General features: G+C 41.6%; 3 protein-coding genes across 6 annotated transcripts in view; 2 read left to right on the forward strand and 1 right to left on the reverse strand.

The window, feature by feature from the left end:
- Positions 1-3,781, reverse strand: part of LOC143710430 (uncharacterized) — a 5,364-nt gene extending 1,583 nt beyond the window's left edge. The window contains exons 1-2 of one of the 2 annotated variants that reach the window (XM_077201384.1): positions 3,684-3,781; positions 319-1,240 (exon numbers count right to left, since the gene is read on the reverse strand). In XM_077201384.1, coding sequence (XP_077057499.1) covers positions 319-1,163 — 845 coding nt within the window. In that variant the 5' untranslated portion in view covers positions 1,164-1,240; positions 3,684-3,781. Of the gene's footprint in view, positions 1-318; positions 1,315-3,683 lie in introns of those variants that run through there. The other variant, XM_077201385.1, reaches the window with a different exon arrangement.
- Positions 1-22,500, forward strand: part of LOC143710510 (B-cell receptor CD22-like) — a 773,497-nt gene that overhangs the window by 147,367 nt on the left and 603,630 nt on the right. The gene's annotated exons all lie outside the window — the stretch shown is intronic.
- Positions 6,508-22,500, forward strand: part of qtgal (queuosine-tRNA galactosyltransferase) — a 25,503-nt gene continuing 9,510 nt past the window's right edge. Inside the window, exons 1-6 of one of the 3 annotated variants that reach the window (XM_077201393.1) lie at positions 6,508-6,823; positions 7,538-7,654; positions 7,736-7,835; positions 8,609-8,673; positions 19,825-19,890; positions 20,571-20,666. In XM_077201393.1, coding sequence (XP_077057508.1) covers positions 6,710-6,823; positions 7,538-7,654; positions 7,736-7,835; positions 8,609-8,673; positions 19,825-19,890; positions 20,571-20,666 — 558 coding nt within the window. In that variant the 5' untranslated portion in view covers positions 6,508-6,709. Of the gene's footprint in view, positions 6,824-7,536; positions 7,655-7,735; positions 7,836-8,608; positions 8,674-19,824; positions 19,891-20,570; positions 20,667-22,500 lie in introns of those variants that run through there. The other 2 variants (XR_013194548.1, XM_077201394.1) reach the window with 2 other exon arrangements.

Here is a 22,500-nt window from a genome sequence, read left to right on the forward strand (position 1 = left end):
TTTTAATTTAATTTAATTAATTTAATTTAATAATTGGTAAAATTATACCTAACTTGTTGAGTTATTCAATTCAATTAAAATTTATTTGTATAGCGCTTTTCACAATACACATTGTCTCAAAGCAGCTTTACAGAAATTGCATAAGTTATAAGTTATCTAATTTAATCAGTAATTAATTTTTATTTAATAATTGGTGAAATTATACCTAACTTGTTGAGTTATAAATTATCTAATTTAATCAGTATTAAATTTGTTGCAGATCTGTCCTCAGGAATATTGTTATTTTTGCTCAATTTAATGTAATGTGGATGTTCTGACCTCTCAGGAAGACTCCAGTCCTCCTCTGTGTGTGTGGCCACGCCCCTCTCCTCTGATTGGCTGGCTGGAGCCTCATCATGTAGTGGGAATGTCTGGGAATGATCAAACCCGTCGGGTCTGTCAGGTGATCCAGCAGCGGATCGTCCCGTCTCCGGACTCGCCTGAACCTCCTTCCCCGTCAGATTCTCCACGAGCGCATACGGATCATACGGGATCCGGAACGAGTACGAGCCGGGAATCGGGATCGTGCAGTAGGTCCTGAAACACTCCTCCGGGAACGCCACGGGGAACAGCGTCTGTGGGAAGAGTCCGCGAGTGACGTACGGATGAGCGACCGGCTCGTAGATGTACGGGTTGTAATGAGCGTGGAACGGGAACGGGAACGGGAAATGAAACCCCGGGTGATACGGGAAATCTTCGGCTCGCTCCTGAAGGAGAGGCTTGTTTAGGAGGTTCGGAGCGCCGGGAGTGAACGACACCGGAGGCCTCCAGAAGGACACGGGAGTGAGAGGATGAATCGCTTCCGGTTTGAACACGGTCCAGGGAGTTTCCTTGGATGAGGACACCGTTTGAGGCTCTGAGGGATCCACTGGGATCTCCAGGTCCTCCTCGTCTTCATCCGTGTGTGTGGAGGGGTTGTCTTCCTCTCGTCTGCCGGGTCGGGAGCTCACGGACACGGACACGTCACACAGGTTGTACTTCATGTGGTTGAACAGGGGGGATTTCTGGTTGCAGGTGAAGGGACACTGGAAACACTGGTACCGGAAGGGTTTTCCGGCGGGACGAGGGATGTAGTGAGGCTTCTTCGGCCTGCGCTCCTTCACGGGGATGTCCATCGTGGCCATTAAGAGGGATCCTACGAGGATCTTGTTTGCAGAGGAGGATAATGTTCGTTTTTAAACCCAGAAACACATAAATGACCCTGTAAAGAGAAGGATTTCGGCCATTAATGGACATTGAGGTAAAAACAACAAAAAACAGGTGATAAAAAACAATCTGTGGTCTGTTATATCCTCTTGGTGAATGGTTAAGATTTGCACTTAGACATTCATTATTTACACGGAAAGAAATGTTTTTTGCATCTCTTTTAATGATGACCTATAGATTGGTGATTTGTTCCAGAAACATTTTTTGTGATGATGGTTGAAAGTTTCTTCTATCGAAGCCTGTTTCCGTCTCAAAATAGAAAAAAAAAGATAATTGCGACTTTTTATCTCACAATTCTGACTTTTTATCTCAGAATTACGTGATATCAAGTCGCAATTGCGTGTTATAAAATCAGAATTGTGAGATGTAAACATGCAAGTCAGAATTGCAAGTTTATTCCTCGCAATTGCATGCTTATATCTCACAATTCGACTTTAAAAATGCAACTCTATAGCACACAATTCTGAGAAAAAGATGTAAAGTCGCAAAACAAAAGTCGTAATTATCTACGATGATCTTGTTTGCAGAGGAGGATGATGGTCGTTTCTAAACCCAGAAACACATAAATTACCCTAAAGAGAAGGATTTATTTCATTAATGGACATTGAGGTAAAATAAACAACAACAGGACAGTGATAATAAACAAACTTTGGTCTATTAAAATCCTCTTCCAAAGTGGTTAAGATTTGCATAAATTCAAGTCACCTTTAAACACTGTTGGAAACATTTGGGATAAAGTGCAAAATAAGGCAACAAGATATATAACATAATTTTACTGTTTTTTTTTTGTGTGTGGATATTTTAATCCACAAATCTTACATATTGTGCCTTTAAAGCTTGAAGCTATTCACTGTCATTATGGATGAGCGCGAGCGCGTCACAGTCCAGCTTAAGTAAGTTCAGTGATGTTTCATTTATGTTGTAAAAAAGATATTAATTTAGTTAATTTATACATGTAGCCGCTCTGGAGAAAACAGTGATGTCATCGTCCAGCTCAGTTCATATTGTTGAGTATTAAATTAAGCAGTATTATTAATATGGTAAATATTTAGTTTCTCATTTCTGCTTCAACATCCATTATATACATGAAAATAAATGTTTGTTTTTTTGCGATTTAATCATCTCTTTTAATGATGGCGGTGTTGAATACAGTTCAGAAGTGTGTGATTGGTGAGAGTTTTTGAAAGAAGTCGCCTACTGTAAAAACAGTAATATTGTGAAATATTTTATTTTACAATTTTAAGTAACACAATTGAAGGTATTTTGACATTAGTAACGTTGATGTCGACGAGCAGTCATTAGAGAACTAGCTGACTCTCTGTTTAGATTATTCCAGAAACATGTTTTGTCATGCGGGTTTCTTTCCGCCACAGAATAAAACAATAAAAAAGGTAATTTGCGACTTTGTGTCTCACAGTTGTGACATGCATGTTTATTATCTCGCAATTCTGCCTTTAATTCTGCCAGAAAACATCACCTGATGTGCTTTATCGGCTCATTTAAATAAAAACTGTCCTGTCTTTAATGTTCAGTCTGGTGTTTGAATAAACGCTGTTAGCATTAATGAAACTCTGATGCGAGTGAATGTGAATCCACTATGGAAATGAAGAGCGCTAGTCATGCTAGTTTGCATGAGCTTTAGTCACTGTACACAGGACACTTTTTTTTACTTTTCTATCTTATCTTCCTACTGTTTTCCTCTTTTAAAACATACTGCATTTGCAAAAAAACATCCTCTTTGGTCTGTCGCAACATGTCGTCGTTCAGGTTTCGCTGGTTGTGCGAGTCGATGTCACTCATTTTCGGATAATCCCTCTTTTACATATCTAGCCTACTTCTACTCCTGCTTAAATTTAGGATGATTTACCGTGGTAAACCTAATTTACACTAAATTTTCAATTAGCCTGCAGTTATTCCGCGGTAAAACCATGATATACTAATAATACAGTGTCTTCATGAAACGATGTCCAAAACTTTCTGTCATTTTGTTTATTTATTTATGACAGCGATAGAAATGGTTCATTTCGAATTAGAAACATTAACTACTTGTAGACTACCACTGCTTAAACGTAGGATGTTACACTTATATAAGACTCTTGATTGTCTGAATCACATAAAAGCCAACAGCACTGTAAGGATTCACAGTGGTAGGCTAAACATAATTTACACCTGCAGTTACCGCGGTAAAATCATGATATGGACTAATATTACGGGTCATTTTGTTTGTTTGTTTATTAATTAAATTGTAATGAAAACGATGGATAGTTATAGGTATATTGATTAAGTATGAGAAACATGCTCAACTCCACTTATTGTAACGGTTAAATATTGCTCAGTTCTGTTTTGTTTATTTAAATATGTGTTTTTTTTTTATTTGCTGAAACTCATTTGTTTAGCTTAGGCTATTTTTACTGATAAATGTCTGATTTTGTTCTTACCTCGCACGCGTCCGGCAGCAGAAGCTCGTGTCCTGTAACAGGTGTTTGTTTGGAGCGTGTGAGCGTCTGTCTGTTTCACACAAAACACACACACACACACACTAAAAAACCGGTTCGACCCGTCGCGCGGGGTCACGTGTTTAGAGGGCGTGGCTTGAGGACCCCGAGGATACGTCAACTCTCACGCGCCTGCAGCTACTCGGAAAACACTCGGGGTTTCGCACAGAAATTGCTAGTGAATTCCACTAACCATTACAAAGTAATGTCAAGAAACACGTTGAATTGAACTTGATATTATGAAGTAGCAATATAGTTTTATTGTAAACACACAGTGTGTGTTTAGCGTGTGGCTGACTGGCATGATCAGAATGTGGTTGATTGAGATCTTTCTCTGTCTGTAGGGCACAGGCATCAGTATGACCTCAGGTGCTGTTCTCACACACACACACACACACACACACACTCTCTCTCTCTCTCTCTCTCTCTCTCTCTCTCTCTCTCTCTCTCTCTCTCTCTCTCACTGAACATCCAGCCCATCGCGTCTCACACACGCACACACTCTCTCTCTCTCTCTCTCTCTCTCTCTCTCTCTCTTACTGAACATCCAGCCCATCGCGTCTCACACACACACTCTCTCTCCCTCTCTCTCTCTCTCTCTCTCTCTCTCTCTCTCTCTCTCTCTCTCTCTCTCTCTCTCTCTCTTACTGAACATCCAGCCCATCGCGTCTCACACACACACACTCTCTCTCTCTCTCTCTCTCTCTCTCTCTCTCTCTCTCTCTCTCTCTCTCCCTCTCTCTCTCTCTCTCTCTCTCTCTATTTCACTGAACATCCAGCCCATCGCGTCTCACACACACACTCTCTCTCTCTCCCTCTCTCTCTCTCTCTCTCTCTCTCTCTCTCTCTCTCTCTCTCTCTCTCTCTCTCTCCCTCTCTCTCTCTCTCTCTCTCTCTCTCTTTCACTGAACATCCAGCCCATCGCGTCTCACACACACACTCTCTCTCTCTCTCTCTCTCTCTCTCTCTCTCTCTCTCTCTCTCTCTCTCTCTCTCTCTCTCTCTCTCTATTTCACTGAACATCCAGCCCATCGCGTCTCACACACGCACACACTCTCTCTCTCTCTCTCTCTCTCTCTCTCTCTCTTACTGAACATCCAGCCCATCGCGTCTCACACACACACTCTCTCTCCCTCTCTCTCTCTCTCTCTCTCTCTCTCTCTCTCTCTCTCTCTCTCTCTCTCTTACTGAACATCCAGCCCATCGCGTCTCACACACACACACTCTCTCTCTCTCTCTCTCTCTCTCTCTCTCTCTCCCTCTCTCTCTCTCTCTCTCTCTCTATTTCACTGAACATCCAGCCCATCGCGTCTCACACACACACTCTCTCTCTCTCCCTCTCTCTCTCTCTCTCTCTCTCTCTCTCTCTCTCTCTCTCTCTCTCTCTCTCTCTCTCTCTCTCTCCCTCTCTCTCTCTCTCTCTCTCTCTCTCTCTTTCACTGAACATCCAGCCCATCGCGTCTCACACACACACTCTCTCTCTCTCTCTCTCTCTCTCTCTCTCTCTCTCTCTCTCTCTCTATTTCACTGAACATCCAGCCCATCGCGTCTCACACACACACACTCTCTCTCTCTCTCTCTCTCTCTCTCTATTTCACTGAACATCCAGCCCATCGCGTCTCACACACACACTCTCTCTCTCTCTCTCTCTCTCTCTCTCTCTCTCTCTCTCTCTCTCTCTCTCTCTCTCTCTCTCTCTCTCTCTCTCTCTATTTCACTGAACATCCAGCCCATCGCGTCTCACACACACTCACACACACACACTCTCTCTCTTTCACTAAACATCCAGCCCATCGCGTCTCACACACACTCACACACACACACACACACACACACACTCTCTCTCTCTCTCTCTCTCTCTCTCTCTCTCTCTCTCTCTCTCTCTCTCCTCTCTCTCTCTCTCTCTCTCTCTCTCTCTCTCTCTCTCTGTCTCTCTCTCTCTTTACCGTAAACGGAGGCGTTGTGAAGTGAGCAGGATTTATTTACTATTTTACTTCATATTTATTTATATGAATTATATGGTTTTATTACTTAGTTTTTATTTTAACAAAAATATGTCTTACTTCCTTTATTGTTTAGCTAATAGGGACCAATCGTTAAGACTTGAGAATCATTTTATAAAGTAATAAATGTTAGCCATTAATGTTTTGTGTAGGCCTATACAATTTTTATAATGTGAGACTCAATTTCCACTGTAATGTAGAAACAACAAAGACAATATATTTTAAATAATTGTTTAATGGCATCTTTTTTTATGAATGAAGGCCAGTATCACTGATATAGCTACTGATGTCTCATGAAAATGATTTCCCCCAAAATTTTAAACATGTATTAGGCTTCAAAGAATATAACAACTTTTAATTTAAGTGAACTTAAAACAAACCTAACATAAACCCATAATAAATGTCATTTTTACATGTGCCTTTCCTGTCTAACAGGTATGAAAATGAAATATACAGAAATCGAATAAGGTTATCAAACAGTCCGCACTGCATAAATTATAAATGAAATATAGATGAATCCTTATTAAAGCTACAAGCATTCTTTAGTCAAGAGCAGTGAGTAATTTTCTATAATTTATGTCCCCCTGTCCCCATAGGAAATTACGCCGTTTTGTGTACTTTTGATGACATATCGAGATGGTCACGTGTGGTGTTGCCGCTTCACTCGTCCAATCACAGCTGCCCTCGCTGAGTGACAGTGGTGCAGTCCAATCACAGGCTCGTCCGCGTTTTCTCTCGGCCAATCATTTCGCCACTCCCGCCCTGACGCGGAAGTGATCTGTGCGCATGCGCTCATCAACACACACGCGAGAATGAGTTAAGAACCAAACAGAGTGTATGACGGGATATTAAACACTGAGAGCGGAATGAGCGCAGATTGAAGATCACCAGTGTGAGCACAGATATTGTGTGTGTGTGTGTGTGTGTGTGTGTGTGAGAGAGAGAGAGAGAGAGAGAGAGAGAGATATGAGCGGCACTCAGGGGTCCAGCGGACAGTCCGAGCACGAGGCTAGGCGGCCGTGCACGCGCACACAGTCACATGACCGCACTGAACCAGCAGAGGGCGACAGTGTTGCTGTGGTGAGTTACTCGAGGACAGCAAAATATTAATATCAATCACACACAAGCAGCAATACACTAATATTAAGCAATGTCATTTATTGTAATATGTGTCTGTGCATGCAAACCATTTCACTAAAAGCGGTTTGTTAGTATTTAAGGAACCTTAAAATATTAAAACAATACTTCTGGTATTGAAATAAAATGCTAACATGTCAGAAATAAAACTATTTTATTCCATTGTGTTCTGTTATATTCTGATGTGCTCTATTTTGTTCTATTATATACTGTTTTTTTTTATTTCAGTTGTAATTGAAATTATTTAACCCCCATTGGAAATCAGGTTTATTGGCAACATTTGCAGACTTTCAGCTGTTGGCAAAGAACAAACAAATCATATACAAAAAAAAAAATAGCTCAACTCAACAAATGTTTCAAGTGGTTTCCACTTCAAGTTTAACTGAAAATGCAACTTTTAATGACTTCTGCTGTCTCAAAATTATTCAACCCCCTAAATAAAAACCCTCACAACCACAGAAATCTGCTGAACAGGCGTTACCTCACTAATCAAGGGCTTCATTAGCTGCACCAGGTGTGCTTGAGCTAGAACACATGAAATATCTGAACTGAACATGTTTGTTGAGTGTCATGTTTGACTTCACGTGTTGGAAATATGGCTAAGGTGTGTGTGTGTGTGTGTGTGTGTGTGTGTGTGTGTGTGTGTGTGTGTTTCAGTCAGTGATAATGCCTGTGTATAATGCGTCTGATTGGCTGGATGAGTGTCTGCAGGCGATACTGCAGCAGGATTTCCAAGGCCGTATGGAGCTGTCCGTGTATGATGACGGCAGCACGGTACACACACACACACACACACACTGAATATGAGTATCAGTCTGAAGAATATGTTCGAACAGCGTTTCGTTTGTGTGTTAGGATAACTCCAGAGAACTGATCGAGGGATGGAGGCAAAGGTTGGAGGACAGAGGCGTTTCACTGGTGATCTCAGGACACAAGGCATCCAGCCCACGAGGAGGTGTGTGTGTTTATGTGTGTGTGTGTGTGTGTGTGTGTGTGTGTGTGTATCTGCACTTATTTCTGGAGAGCTCAAGGACTTTACATGTTTATCTTGACACACGTGTGTGAAGCTCATGCGACATTAAACAGACACACACACACTCTGTTCATGCGCTTCAGAAATCAAAAGAAGTTTCTTATCAGTGTTTAGTTGGTGTCAGGATCTTAAAACATCTCCGTGTTCGACATACCGAGCTTTCAGCATCACACACACACACACACACACACACACACACACACACACACACACACACACACACCTGTAGGCGAACACGTCAAACACACACTGAGATCTGTTTGAGAGAACGCAGGCCATCTCAACCGGATTAACTTCAGTAATGTAACCGATCTGAAGCAGAAACAGACGGTAAGTGTGACACGCATTACTCTGTGTGTGTGTGTGTGTGTGTGTGTGTGTGTGTGTGTGTGTGTGTGTGTGTGTGTGTGGGTGTGTATTTTGGGGTGACAGCCAGATAATTGTTTCAAGATTCATTGGTATTTATTTTGATTGACAGTCCGATAATTGAACACTGATCAGTAACTGTTTCAAATGCGTTGATAGTAAAATATTTCACAGAAAGTCTCAGAAATGGGAAAGAAAAACATAACTTTCTATATATAATTTTTTTTTTTTTTTTTTTTTTTTAGATGAAATTCCCATTTGCATTATACGCAATATTTAGATGCCACCTCTAGTGGACTAAAGTCATATTTGTGTATGTTTTTTTGTAGTTGGATTTGCTAAAAACCAGGCGGTGTGTCAGAGCTCTGGACGATTCCTCTGCTTTCAAGATGCGGTGAGTGTGTGTGTGTGTGTGTGTGTGTGTGTGTGTGTGTGTGTAACATGTACCACCTGTGATGTAAATAAGCTCCCAGCATCCGTGTGTTTGACAGGCCTGCCAGAGGAACTCAACTAATGACTGAACTGTGTGTGTGTGTGTGTGTGTGTGTGTGTGTGTGTGTGTGTGTGTGTGTGTGTGTGTGTGTGTGTGTGTGTGTGAAGGTGAAATAGTTCATGAATGCATGTAAATCCAGTCCATCTTGTGTTTGGGCTCCTCCAGTGTGTGTGTTAAAGATCTCAGCATCATGATGTTCACTAGAGAAACACATGCTTCAGATTCAGTGACTGTAAAACCTCCCCTGCGGCGCGTGAAAGAAACACACACACACACACACACACACACACACAGAGGTTTGTTTTTCTGTCATAATGGAGACTTGTGTTGTTTTTCTACTGAGGCTTTCTCTGCCAGGTCAGGTTTTAATAATATACTGGAGCTCAGATCTATAGGGTTGTGTGTTTGACTCAGTGTTGTAATATCCTGCAGTGTCATGACCTCTGGCTCAGCGATGTGTGTATCTTACACTGATGTTGTGTAATCAGATCAGATCTGTGATGGAGAAGCTGATGTTTCTGTGAGAGTCTCTCCTGCAGAGCCGCTGGAGTCCAAATGTGTCGCAAGAAAGAGCGTGAGACCGAAACACTTCTCTCACTGCTCACACGATCTAAAACTCAACTAAACTAAACCTGTGTGACTGTATTATAGTATAGAACACGAAAGAAGTTATTCAGTTCAGTGTTCATGTTGCTCGTTTCCATTTAACAATAGTACAAAAAAGTGTAAAAAGCACCATAAAAGTAGTTGAAATGGAAATTGGAAAATTGGAGAGCATAAGTCCCTCCCCTTCCGGTGGACCACGGGACCTTATTTCGGTAAAATATTGTATGGTAGTCAATGGCGAGAGACAACAAATATTTGGATCCCGTTTAAATTGTGCCCTGAATTACACATATGATGTTTGTCAATTTAAAAGAAAGAAAAGTCGCAGTTTGATGTAAAACTGTTGAGGTATAAGACTGTGAAAATACGTAATTACAAACACTACAAACCCAAAAGGCGCGCATGTGACGTCATACCTTTTCTCTCAATGAATGAAGCTAACTTTACTGAAGCTAACGTCTGTCATTTCTTCTACAGTCTAACGTTATAATCGTAACGTTACGCCGTCACGCCTGTGTGTTTTGTACCAGACCGCACACACACACGAGCTTGGTGACGTACACAGTGCGAGACGAGAGATGTAGTTCATTGAGTGATTTCCACATAAAACTAAATGTTACTCTTCTGTTTTATGACAAACCGTGACTTTCTTGACTTTCATAATTATCTTTTAAATTGACAAACATCATATGTGTAATTCAGGGCACAGTTCGGACGGAATAAAAAGATAAGTTGTCTCTCGCCATTGACTACCATACAAATTTTTTCCGAAATAAGGTCCCATGACCCGGAAGCGGAGGGGAGGGACTTAGGCTCTCTATTAAACATTGTGTTGTCAAAGTTGATATTGTAGACAGTTAGTTGCATGTGTCATATTTATAACATCTGACCAAAATGGAGCTCAAATTACATTACAAGGTTTTTGACCAGTGAATGTCGACATTGTTTTCATCACCTTCAGGTTATATGGTTTAAAGTAGCTATGTGACTCTCCAAACCGTGCAGGACTTCAAGGATAGTTCACCCAGAAATGTAAATTCTGTCAGTATTTACTCTCCCTCATGTTGTTACAACCCCGTAAGACCTTCGTTCATCTTCGGGACACGAATCAAGATATTTTTGATGAAATCTGAGAGCTGGATCACTCCTCCATAGGCTTCCTCAGGGATTGAAACTTGCAGGCCCCGAAAAGTTATTAAAGACATCGTTAAAATAGTCCAAGTGACTACAGTGGCTCAATCTTAAGTTTATCAAACGACGAGAATACTTTTTGTGCGCAAAAACAAACAAAAATAACGACTTTATTTCAACTATTCATTTCCTTCTCTGTTGGCCTCTAGTCAGTTAGCGTAGTGTGATTGCGTAGAGCTACGTCACACGTAGGCTCACTATTGGCCGACGCTGGTCATGTGTGTAATGCGTGTGACGCACAACAACAGAAGCTTACGCTATTACACTAGTGAACTGAGTCGAGGCCCAGAGAGAAGGAAATTAATAGTTGAAATAAAGTCGTTTTTTTGTTTTTGCCCACAAAAAATATTCTCGTCGCTTGATAAACTTAAGATTGAGCCACTGTAGTCATTTGAACTATTTTAACGATGTCTCTAATAACTTTTCGGGGCCTGCAAGTTCAATCCCTGCAGAAGCCTATGGAGGAGTGATCCAGCTCTCAGATTTGATCAAAAATATGTTAATTCGTGTTCCGAAGATGAACGAAGGTCTTACGGGGTTGAACAACATGAGGGTGAGTAAATACTGACAGAATTTTCGTTTTTGGTTGAACTATCCCTTTCATTCATGATAAAGGTAGGTGGAGTTATGAGGTTTGATTGACAGTTTGCGGAGCCAATGGAGTTACGAGGTTTAGTCACACGCTTTTTTTTAATGCTTCTCATTGGCTAAATATTTGCAAAACCCACAGACAGACATAGAGGGTGGCCAATAGCATTGATTTATGGAAAAATGACGAAATAGGGACTTCTTTTTCTTGACTTGGGCAGGTTTCTGCCCAACAGTGATAAATAACACTGATCAACTACAGATTTCAAAAGTGTTTTTTTTTTTTTTTTACAGTGATGCCATAGAACCGTTTTTGACTATAAAGAGCCTTTAGTGAAATGGAGGGGTTTTTGTGGAGTGAAAAAAAGTTCTGTGGAATTCACAGGTTCCTCATGGAATCATTAGTTCCAATAAAGAATCTTTATTTTTAAGAGTGTAGGGTGAATAAATCAGGACAGAATATTCTACTCCTTTAATAACAAATGAAAAACATGCAGATTATTTATACTTCTGACTGTTTGTGTGTGTGTTTGTGACTTCACTGATCCTGAAACGCCCTCACACTCTTCCTGGTGTAACTGCATTAGTTGTGTTGACTCCTCTCAGAGTCAGTGTTCCTTCTGCTGTCTGCGGGTGGGGTATTTCAAGGGATTTTTCCGTGAATCGGAATCAGCCCTGCTTGAGGTTTACAGGAACGCCAGGAACTCTCTCTCCTCCAGGAGACTGGGACGCTGCCGGGACTGTAAACTCAGACTCAATGATCGAATGCTTCGTCTCATGCTGATGGAGATTATTTTATGATCACGTACGAACCGAATGCGTTTCGCTGCTGTGAAAATCACTGAATGCTCAGATGTGAGGAAGAACAACCACCTGATCTCTGACAAAAATACCTTGATGAATATATTCATTTAATATGCCAGAAACATATTCAGGTTGTTAAACTGAAGTAGAGTTTAACTCTCATTTGTGATGTTTTGACTAAAAGAAAAGTTGTGATGATGTCATGTGTGTATCAGGATGATGTCATGTGTGTTTCATGATGATGTCATGTGTGTTTCGTGATGATGTCATGTGTGTTTCGTGATGATGTCATGTGTGTTTCGTGATGATGTCGTGTGTGTTTCAGAATGATGTCAAGTGTGTGTCGTGATGATGCTTTTGTGTGTTTCATGATGATGTCATGTGTGTTTCGTGATGATGTCGTGTGTGTTTCAGAATGATGTCGTGTGTGTGTCGTGATGATGCTTTTGTGTGTTTCGTGATGATGTCGTGTGTGTTTCATGATGATGTCATGTGTGTTTCGTGATGATGTCGTGTGTGTTTCATGATGATGTCATGTGTGTTTCAGAATGATGTCAAGTGTGTGTCGTGATGATGCTGTTGTGTGTTTCAGGATGATGTCGTGTGTTTCGTGATGATGTTGTGTGTTTCGTGATGATGTCATGTGTATTTCGTGATGATGTCATGTGTGTTTCATGATGATGTCGTGAGTGTTTCGTGATGATAGCGTGTGTGTTTCAGGATGATGTTGTGTGTTTCGTGATGATGTTGTGTGTTTCGTGATGATGTCGTGTGTTTCGTGATGATGTCGTGTGTTTCGTGATGATGTCGTGTGTTTCGTGATGATGTCGTGTGTGTTTCGTGATGATGTTGTGTGTTTCGTGATGATGTCGTGTGTGTTTCGTGATGATGTCGTGTGTTTCGTGATGATGTCGTGTGTTTCGTGATGATGTCGTGTGTTTCGTGATGATGTTGTGTGTTTCTTGATGATGTCGTGTGTGTTTCGTGATGATGTCCTGTGTTTCGTGATGATGTCGTGTGTTTCAGAATGATGTCAAGTGTGTGTCGTGATGATGCTGTTGTGTGTTTCGTGATGATGTCGTGTGTGTTTCATGATGATGTCATGTGTGTTTCGTGATGATGTCGTGTGTGTTTCATGATGATGTCATGTGTGTTTCAGAATGATGTCAAGTGTGTGTCGTGATGATGCTGTTGTGTGTTTCAGGATGATGTCGTGTGTTTCGTGATGATGTTGTGTGTTTCGTGATGATGTCATGTGTATTTCGTGATGATGTCATGTGTGTTTCATGATGATGTCGTGAGTGTTTCGTGATGATAGCGTGTGTGTTTCAGGATGATGTTGTGTGTTTCGTGATGATGTTGTGTGTTTCGTGATGATGTCGTGTGTTTCGTGATGATGTCGTGTGTTTCGTGATGATGTCGTGTGTGTTTCGTGATGATGTTGTGTGTTTCGTGATGATGTCGTGTGTGTTTCGTGATGATGTCGTGTGTTTCGTGATGATGTCGTGTGTTTCGTGATGATGTCGTGTGTTTCGTGATGATGTTGTGTGTTTCTTGATGATGTCGTGTGTGTTTCGTGATGATGTCCTGTGTTTCGTGATGATGTCGTGTGTTTCAGAATGATGTCAAGTGTGTGTCGTGATGATGCTTTTGTGTGTTTCGTGATTATGTCGTGTGTGTTTCATGATGATGTCATGTGTGTTTCATGATGATGTCATGTGTGTTTCGTGATGATGTCGTGTGTGTTTCATGATGATGTCATGTGTGTTTCAGAATGATGTCAAGTGTGTGTCGTGATGATGCTGTTGTGTGTTTCGTGATGATAGCGTGTGTTTTTCAGGATGATGTCGTGTGTTTCGTGATGATGTTGTGTGTTTCGTGATGATGTCATGTGTATTTCGTGATGATGTCATGTGTGTTTCGTGATGATGTCATGTGTGTTTCATGATGATGTCGTGAGTGTTTCGTGATGATAGCGTGTGTGTTTCAGGATGATGTTGTGTGTTTCGTGATGATGTTGTGTGTTTCGTGATGTCGTGTGTTTCGTGATGATGTCGTGTGTTTCGTGATGATGTCGTGTGTTTCGTGATGATGTCGTGTGTGTTTCGTGATGATGTTGTGTTTTTCGTGATGATGTCGTGTGTGTTTCGTGATGATGTTGTGTGTTTCGTGATGATGTCGTGTGTGTTTCGTGATGATGTCGTGTGTTTCGTGATGATGTTGTGTGTTTCGTGATGATGTCGTGTGTGTTTCGTGATGATGTCGTGTGTGTTTCGTGATGATGTCGTGTGTGTTTCGTGATGATGTTGTGTGTTTCGTGATGAAGTCCTGTGTTTCGTGATGATGTCGTGTGTTTCGTGATGATGTCGTGTGTTTCGTGATGATGTCGTGTGTTTCGTGATGATGTCGTGTGTTTCGTGATGATGTCGTGTGTTTCGTGATGATGTCGTGTGTTTCGTGATGATGTCGTGTGTTTCAGGATGATGTCGTGTGTGTTTCAGGATGATGTCGTGTGTGTTTCAGGATGATGTCGTGTGTTTCGTGATGATGTCGTGTGTTTTTCGTGATGATGTCGTGTGTGTTTCAGGGTGCTGTTGTGTGTTTCAGGGTGCTGTTGTGTGTTTCAGGGTGCTGTTGTGTGTTTCGTGATGATGTCGTGTGTTTCGTAATGATGTAGTGTGTTTCGTGATGATATCGTGTGTGTTTTAGGATGATGTGTGTGTTTCAGGATGCTGTTGTGTGTTTCGTGATGATGTTGTGTGTTTCGTGCTGATATCGTGTGTGTTTTAGGATGATGTGTGTTTCGTGATGATATCGTGTGTGTTTCGTGATGATGTCGTGTGTTTCGTGATGATGTCGTGTGTGTTTCGTGATGATGTCGTGTGTGTTTCGTGATGATGTCATGTGTGTTTCGTGATGATATCGTGTGTGTTTCGTGATGATATCGTGTGTGTTTTAGGATGATGTCGTGTGTGTTTCAGGATGCTGTTGTGTGTTTCGTGATGATGTCGTGTGTTTCGTGATGTCGTGTGTTTCGTGATGATATCGTGTGTGTTTTAGTATAATGTGTGTTTCGTGATGATATCGTGTGTGTTTCGTGATGATGTCATGTGTGTTTCGTGATGATGTCATGTGTGTTTCGTGATGATATCGTGTGTGTTTCGTGATGATATCGTGTGTGTTTTAGGATGATGTCGTGTGTGTTTCAGGATGCTGTTGTGTGTTTAGTGATGATGTCGTGTGTTTCGTGATGTCGTGTGTTTCGTGATGATATCGTGTGTGTTTTAGTATAATGTGTGTTTCGTGATGATATCGTGTGTGTTTCGTGATGATGTCGTGTGTTTCGTGATGATGTCGTGTGTGTTTCGTGATGATGTCGTGTGTGTTTCGTGATGATGTCGTGTGTGTTTCGTGATGATCTCGTGTGTTTCGTGATGATGTCGTGTGTTTCTTGATATCGTGTGTGTTTCGTGATGATGTCGTGTGTGTTTCGTGATGATGTCGTGTGTGTTTCGTGATGATCTCGTGTGTTTCGTAATGATGTCGTGTGTTTCGTGATGATGTCGTGTGTTTTGTGATGATGTCGTGTGTGTTTCGTGATGATATCGTGTGTGTTTCGTGATGATTTTGTGTGTTTCGTGTGAATGTCGTGTGTTTCGTGAAGATGTTGTGTGTTTCGTGATGATGTCGTGTGTTTCGTGATATCGTGTGTGTTTCGTGATGATGTCGTGTGTTTCGTGATGATGTCGTGTGTGTTTCGTGATGATATCGTGTGTGTTTTGTGATGATGTCTTGTGTTTCGTGATGATGTTGTGTGTTTCGTGATGATGTCGTGTGTTTCGTGATGTCGCGTGTTTCGTGATGATTTTGTGTGTTTCAGGATGATGTCGTGTGTGTTTCGTGATGATGTCGTGTTTTTCGTGATGATGTTGTGTGTGTTTCGTGATATCGTGTGTGTTTCGTGATGATGTCGTGTGTTTCGTGATGATGTCGTGTGTGTTTCGTGATGATATCGTGTGTGTTTTGTGATGATGTCGTGTGTTTCGTGATGATGTTGTGTGTTTCGTGATGATTTCGTGTGTTTCGTGATGTCGCGTGTTTCGTGATGATGTCGTGTGTGTTTCGTGATGATGTCGTGTTTTTCGTGATGATGTTGTGTGTTTCGTAATGATGTCGTGTGTGTTTCGTGATGATGTCGTGTGTGTTTCGTGATGATATCGTGTGTGTTTCGTGATGATGTCATGTGTGTTTCGTGATGATGTCATGTGTGTTTCGTGATGATATCGTGTGTGTTTCGTGATGATATCGTGTGTGTTTTAGGATGATGTCGTGTGTGTTTCAGGATGCTGTTGTGTGTTTCGTGATGATGTCGTGTGTTTCGTGATGTCGTGTGTTTCGTGATGATATCGTGTGTGTTTTAGTATAATGTGTGTTTCGTGATGATATCGTGTGTGTTTCGTGATGATGTCGTGTGTTTCGTGATGATGTCGTGTGTGTTTCGTGATGATGTCGTGTGTGTTTCGTGATGATGTCGTGTGTGTTTCGTGATGATCTCGTGTGTTTCGTGATGATGTCGTGTGTTTCGTGATATCGTGTGTGTTTCGTGATGATGTCGTGTGTGTTTCGTGATGATGTCGTGTGTGTTTCGTGATGATCTCGTGTGTTTCGTAATGATGTCATGTGTTTCGTGATGATGTCGTGTGTTTCGTGATGATGTCGTGTGTTTTGTGATGATGTCGTGTGTGTTTCGTGATGATATCGTGTGTGTTTCGTGATGATGTCGTGTGTGTTTCGTGATGATTTTGTGTGTTTCGTGTGAATGTCGTGTGTTTCGTGAAGATGTCGTGTGTTTCGTGATATCGTGTGTGTTTCGTGATGATGTCGTGTGTTTCGTGATATCGTGTGTGTTTCGTGATGATGTCGTGTGTTTCGTGATGATGTCGTGTGTGTTTCGTGATGATATCGTGTGTGTTTTGTGATGATGTCTTGTGTTTCGTGATGATGTTGTGTGTTTCGTGATGATGTTGTGTGTTTCGTGATGATGTCGTGTGTTTCGTGATGATGTTGTGTGTTTCGTGATGATATCGTGTGTGTTTCGTGATGTCGCGTGTTTCGTGATGATTTTGTGTGTTTCAGGATGATGTCGTGTGTGTTTCGTGATGATGTCGTGTTTTTCGTGATGATGTTGTGTGTGTTTCGTGATATCGTGTGTGTTTCGTGATGATGTCGTGTGTTTCGTGATGATGTCGTGTGTGTTTCGTGATGATATCGTGTGTGTTTTGTGATGATGTCGTGTGTTTCCTGATGATGTTGTGTGTTTCGTGATGATGTCGTGTGTTTCGTGATGTCGCGTGTTTCGTGATGATTTTGTGTGTTTCAGGATGATGTCGTGTGTGTTTCGTGATGATGTCGTGTTTTTCGTGATGATGTTGTGTGTTTCGTAATGATGTCGTGTGTGTTTCGTGATGATGTCGTGTGTGTTTCGTGATGATATCGTGTGTGTTTCGTGATGATGTCATGTGTGTTTCGTGATGATGTCATGTGTGTTTCGTGATGATATCGTGTGTGTTTCGTGATGATGTCGTGTGTTTCGTGATGATGTTGTGTGTTTCGTGATGATGTCGTGTGTTTCGTGATGTCGTGTGTGTTTCGTGATGATGTCGTGTTTTTCGTGATGATGTTGTGTGTTTCGTAATGATGTTGTGTGTTTCGTGAAGATGTCGTGTGTTTCGTGATGATGTCTTGTGTTTCGTGATTTCGTGTGTTTCGTGATGATGACGTGTTTTTCGTGATGATGTTGTGTGTTTCGTCATGATGTCGTGTGTTTCGTGATGATGACGTGTGTGTTTCGTGATGATGTCGTGTGTGTTTCGTGATGATGTTGTGTGTTTCGTGATGATGTTGTGTGTTTCGTAATGATGTTGTGTGTTTCGTGATGATGACGTGTGTGTTTCGTGATGATGACGTGTGTGTTTCGTGATGATGTCGTGTGTGTTTCGTGATGATGTCGTGTTTTTCGTGATGATGTTGTGTGTTTCGTCATGATGTTGTGTGTTTCGTGATGATGACGTGTGTGTTTCGTGATGATGTCGTGTGTGTTTCGTGATGATGTTGTGAGTTTCGTGATGATGTTGTGTGTTTCGTAATGATGTTGTGTTTCGTGATGATGACGTGTGTGTTTCGTGATGATGTCGTGTGTGTTTCGTGATGATGTCGTGTTTTTCGTGATGATGTTGTGTGTTTCGTAATGATGTTGTGTGTTTCGTGATGATGACGTGTGTGTTTTGTGATGATGTCGTGTGTGTTTCGTGATGATGTTGTATGTTTCGTAATGATGTTGTGTGTTTTGTGATGATGTCGTGTGTGTTTCGTGATGATGTCGTGTGTGTTTCGTGATGATGTCGTGTGTGTTTCTTGATGATGCTGTGTGTTTCGTAATGATGTCGTGTGTTTCGTGATGATCACGTGTGTGTTTCGTGATGATGTCGTGTGCGTTTCGTGATGATGTCGTGTTTTTCGTGATGATGTTGTGTGTTTCGCAATGATGTTGTGTGTTTCGTGATGCTGTTTTGTGTTTCGTGATGCTGTTGTGTGTTTCGTGATGATGTCGTGTGTTTCGTGATGATGTCGTGTGTTTCATGATGATGTCGTGTGTTTCGTGATGATGTCGTGTGTTTTGTGATGTCGTGTGTGTTTCGTGATGATATCGTGTGTGTTTCGTGATGATGTCGTGTGTTTCGTGATGATGTCGTGTGTTTCGTGATGATGTTGTGTGTTTCGCAATGATGTTGTGTGTTTCGTGATGCTGTTGTGTGTTTCGTGATGATGTCGTGTGTTTTGTGATGTCGTGTGTGTTTCGTGATGATATCGTGTGTGTTTCGTGATGATGTCGTGTGTTTCGTTATGATGTTGTGTGTTTCGTGATGATGTCGTGTGTTTCGTGATGATGTCGTGTGTTTCGTGATGATGTCGTGTTTTTCGTGATGATGTCGTGTGTGTTTCGTGATGATGTTGTGTGTTTCAGGATGATGTCGTGTGTTTCGTGAAGATGTCGTGTGTTTCGTGATGCTGTTGTGTGTTTCGTGATGCTGTTGTGTGTTTCGTGATGATGACGTGTGTGTTTCGTGATGATGACGTGTGTGTTTCGTGATGATGTCGTGTTTTTCGTGATGATGTTGTATGTTTCGTAATGATGTTGTGTGTTTCGTGATGATGACGTGTGTGTTTTGTGATGATGTCGTGTGTGTTTCGTGATGATGTTGTGTGTTTCTTGATGATGTTGTGTGTTTCGTAATGATGTCGTGTGTTTCGTGATGATGACGTGTGTGTTTCGTGATGATGTCGTGTGCGTTTCGTGATGATGTCGTGTTTTTCGTGATGATGTTGTGTGTTTCGCAATGATGTTGTGTGTTTCGTGATGCTGTTGTGTGTTTCGTGATGATGTCGTGTGTTTCGTGATGATGTCGTGTGTTTCGTGATGATGTCGTGTGTTTCGTGATGATGTCGTGTGTTTTGTGATGTCGTGTGTGTTTCGTGATGATATCGTGTGTGTTTCGTGATGATGTCGTGTGTTTCGTGATGATGTCGTGTGTGTTTCGTGATGATGTCGTGTGTGTTTCGTGATGATGACGTGTGTGTTTCGTGATGATGTCGTGTGTGTTTCGTGATGATGTCGTGTGTTTCGTGATGATGTCGTGTTTTTAGTGATGCTGTTGTGTGTGTTTCAGGATACTGTTGTGTGTTTCGTGATGATGTCGTGTGTTTCGTGATGATGTCGTGTGTTTCGTGATGATGTCGTGTGTTTCGTGATGTTGTGTGTTTCGTGATGTTGTGTGTTTCGTGATTATGTCGTGTGTGTTTCAGGATGATGTCATGAGGCCTCAGAGAGTTCGGCTACAGTATGAAGCTGCTGAAGTCAATCCCACCGCGGTGAGTTTAAATAAATGTTGTTTTTTTACAACTTTATATTCATCAAAGAATCCTGACAAAAAATATGAAACTATTTTCAACATTGATAATAATCATAAATGTTTGTTGAGCATTAAATTATCATATTAGAATGATTACAGGAATAAATTATATTATGCAATATATTCACATAGAAATCAGCTATTTTACATTGTAATAATATTTCACATTTATTTGAAATATGTACCACATTATTATTCTATGACAAGAAAAATATAATGTTATTTTTCAAATGCAGCCGCAGTTATTTTTACAGTCAGTGTTTTGCGAGGGTTTGGTTTGTTGCTTTGGCCTTTGACCTCGGGTCACAGCGGGCGTAACGGCGACAGACTGAAGACCTGTGGTGCTAAACTAACAGAGAAACACAGAGCTCTGTGTGTGTGTGTGTGTGTGTGTGTGTGTGTGTGTGTGTGTGTGTGTGTGTGTGTGTGTGTGTGTGTGAGTGAGTTTATGTTGTCTTAGGGTGTAACTTTTGTGTTGTGATCAGCTCTGTCATTGCTGTATCTGGTGAATTATGCTTACTGTCTGTGATTCACCTTAAAAACACTTTTATGCGCGTGAATCATTTATATCTTGTATTATATGTTACATATAGCCAGATGATCAAAATAAACACTAATGCTTCTTGTGTGTTTTGTCAGATTGTTGGTTGTAAAGTGTGTCGAGTTCCTGAAGGCTCCACTGAGCGATACACCAGGTGGATCAACTCTCTGAGTCCAGAGCAGCTCCTCACACAGGTGGCACACACACACACACACACACACACACACATAGGTGACACACACGCACAGGTGAGACACACACACTAACACTCTCTCTAAAACAAACACACACACACACACACACACACACACACACACACACTCACTCTCACACCCATACATACATACACACACACACACACACACACACACACACACACACACACACACACACACACACACTCACTCTCACACCCATACATACATACACACACTCACTCTCACACCCATACATACATACATACACACACACACACACACACACACACATATTTCCTGTTCTGCATTTGTCATTGAAAAAAAGCAACGGTCTTAGTACAGAGCCTTGTGGTACTCCTCAATGAACTTGTGATCGATAAGAAATCTCTTCATTTACTTGTCAGATAAGTATGATTTAAACCATGCTAATGCAATTCCACTAATGCCAACATAATTTTCTTCAGCAAAACATTGGTCTTTAAAAAGGAGAAAAAAGAGCAAAAGGCTAGTGTGTGGCAGGGCTCAGGGTTTGATCGGGCCTCATCTGGGATCTTCGGGGCCGATGGCCAGGGTTTTTTGGCCCGCCGAATACCTTGGACCAAAGCAGGCCAACGGGGGCTTGAGGAGTGTTCTTGAACAGAGGCACAAAAGAACATACCGTAAAACTTCAAATAATACCCCGGGCTTTTATTTTCCCAAATTGTCGAACTGCACCGGCTTGTATTTGAGACAGTCGTCTATATGAGACAGGCCTTTATAATTTAGTGTTGAGATGTTGTTCCTAGAGTCTCTAATCTCTAAAAATCTCCAAATGCTCCACGTGAAACTACTGTCTTCCGACCTTTTACTATCGTGTCAATTGATTTTGATTAATATGCGCGAGGGAGAGAGAGCTAGACAGCGCTCGTGTTGTTTGAAGACGTGAGAGTGCGCGCGCGCGCGGCCGGGGCGCTCTCTCTCTGCTCTTTTGCGCCCTGTCAAGCGCAGCAGTCATTCTATTCTACATCACTCACCGATCAAAAAAGGCTTTGGCGGGACACAAATTTGCTTTGGCGGCCGCCAAAAAAAGCGGACAATCTGACGGGTTTTAGAAGATTAAATACAACCCGAAACTAAAACAGACCCGGCCTCTATCTGAGACCGGCCTTTATTTTCCCAAACCTGTCGCCACACCAGGCGTGTAAAAGAGACAGGCGTCTATTTGGGACTCGGCTATTATTAGAAGTTTTACGGTAATCATATATGACACAATATCAAAATATGGAAGAATCTGTCACTACTTCCATTTTATTGTGAGTTTAAATAGTGTGAAAAATGGCATTCACAGCCTGCATTACTTCGATAGTGTGCTGTATTTCCAAATATTACACGGGTAGTTATGCAATGCAAGACCCATTCGGAATTGATTGGATCATTAAAAAAAGTGATCTCTAGACACCAGAACAGAGCCTAGCTAAAATAGCACACAAATGCCATTGATTAAAGTAGCAGGAGTTGGATATTAACAGTAACCAATGGAAATCACAAAAATGACAAATCATTGGTGGAGACAATTATGAAAACATTAATGAAAGATGATGATTTTATTCTTCAGATTAAAGGTCACTTTACTAAGGAAGTAAAGAGGGATGATCTGGATTTGAAGTGTGTGTGTGTGTGTGTGTGTGCGTGTGTGTGTGTGTGAGTCTCTCTTTTATGAGTCCATATGATCCCTCTCAGCATGTGTGTGTGTGTGTGTGTGTGTGTGTGTGTGTGTGTGTGTGTGTTTGGGCAGGATGTGTGTAGGTGTGTGTGTCAGGAAAGACGAGGCGTGTTGTGTTTTGAGGGGTCG

This window comes from Siphateles boraxobius, unplaced genomic scaffold, assembly GCF_051911475.1.
Source record: "Siphateles boraxobius isolate OS27281-9 unplaced genomic scaffold, OSU_SipBor_1 47, whole genome shotgun sequence".
Classification (NCBI taxonomy): domain Eukaryota; kingdom Metazoa; phylum Chordata; class Actinopteri; order Cypriniformes; family Leuciscidae; genus Siphateles; species Siphateles boraxobius.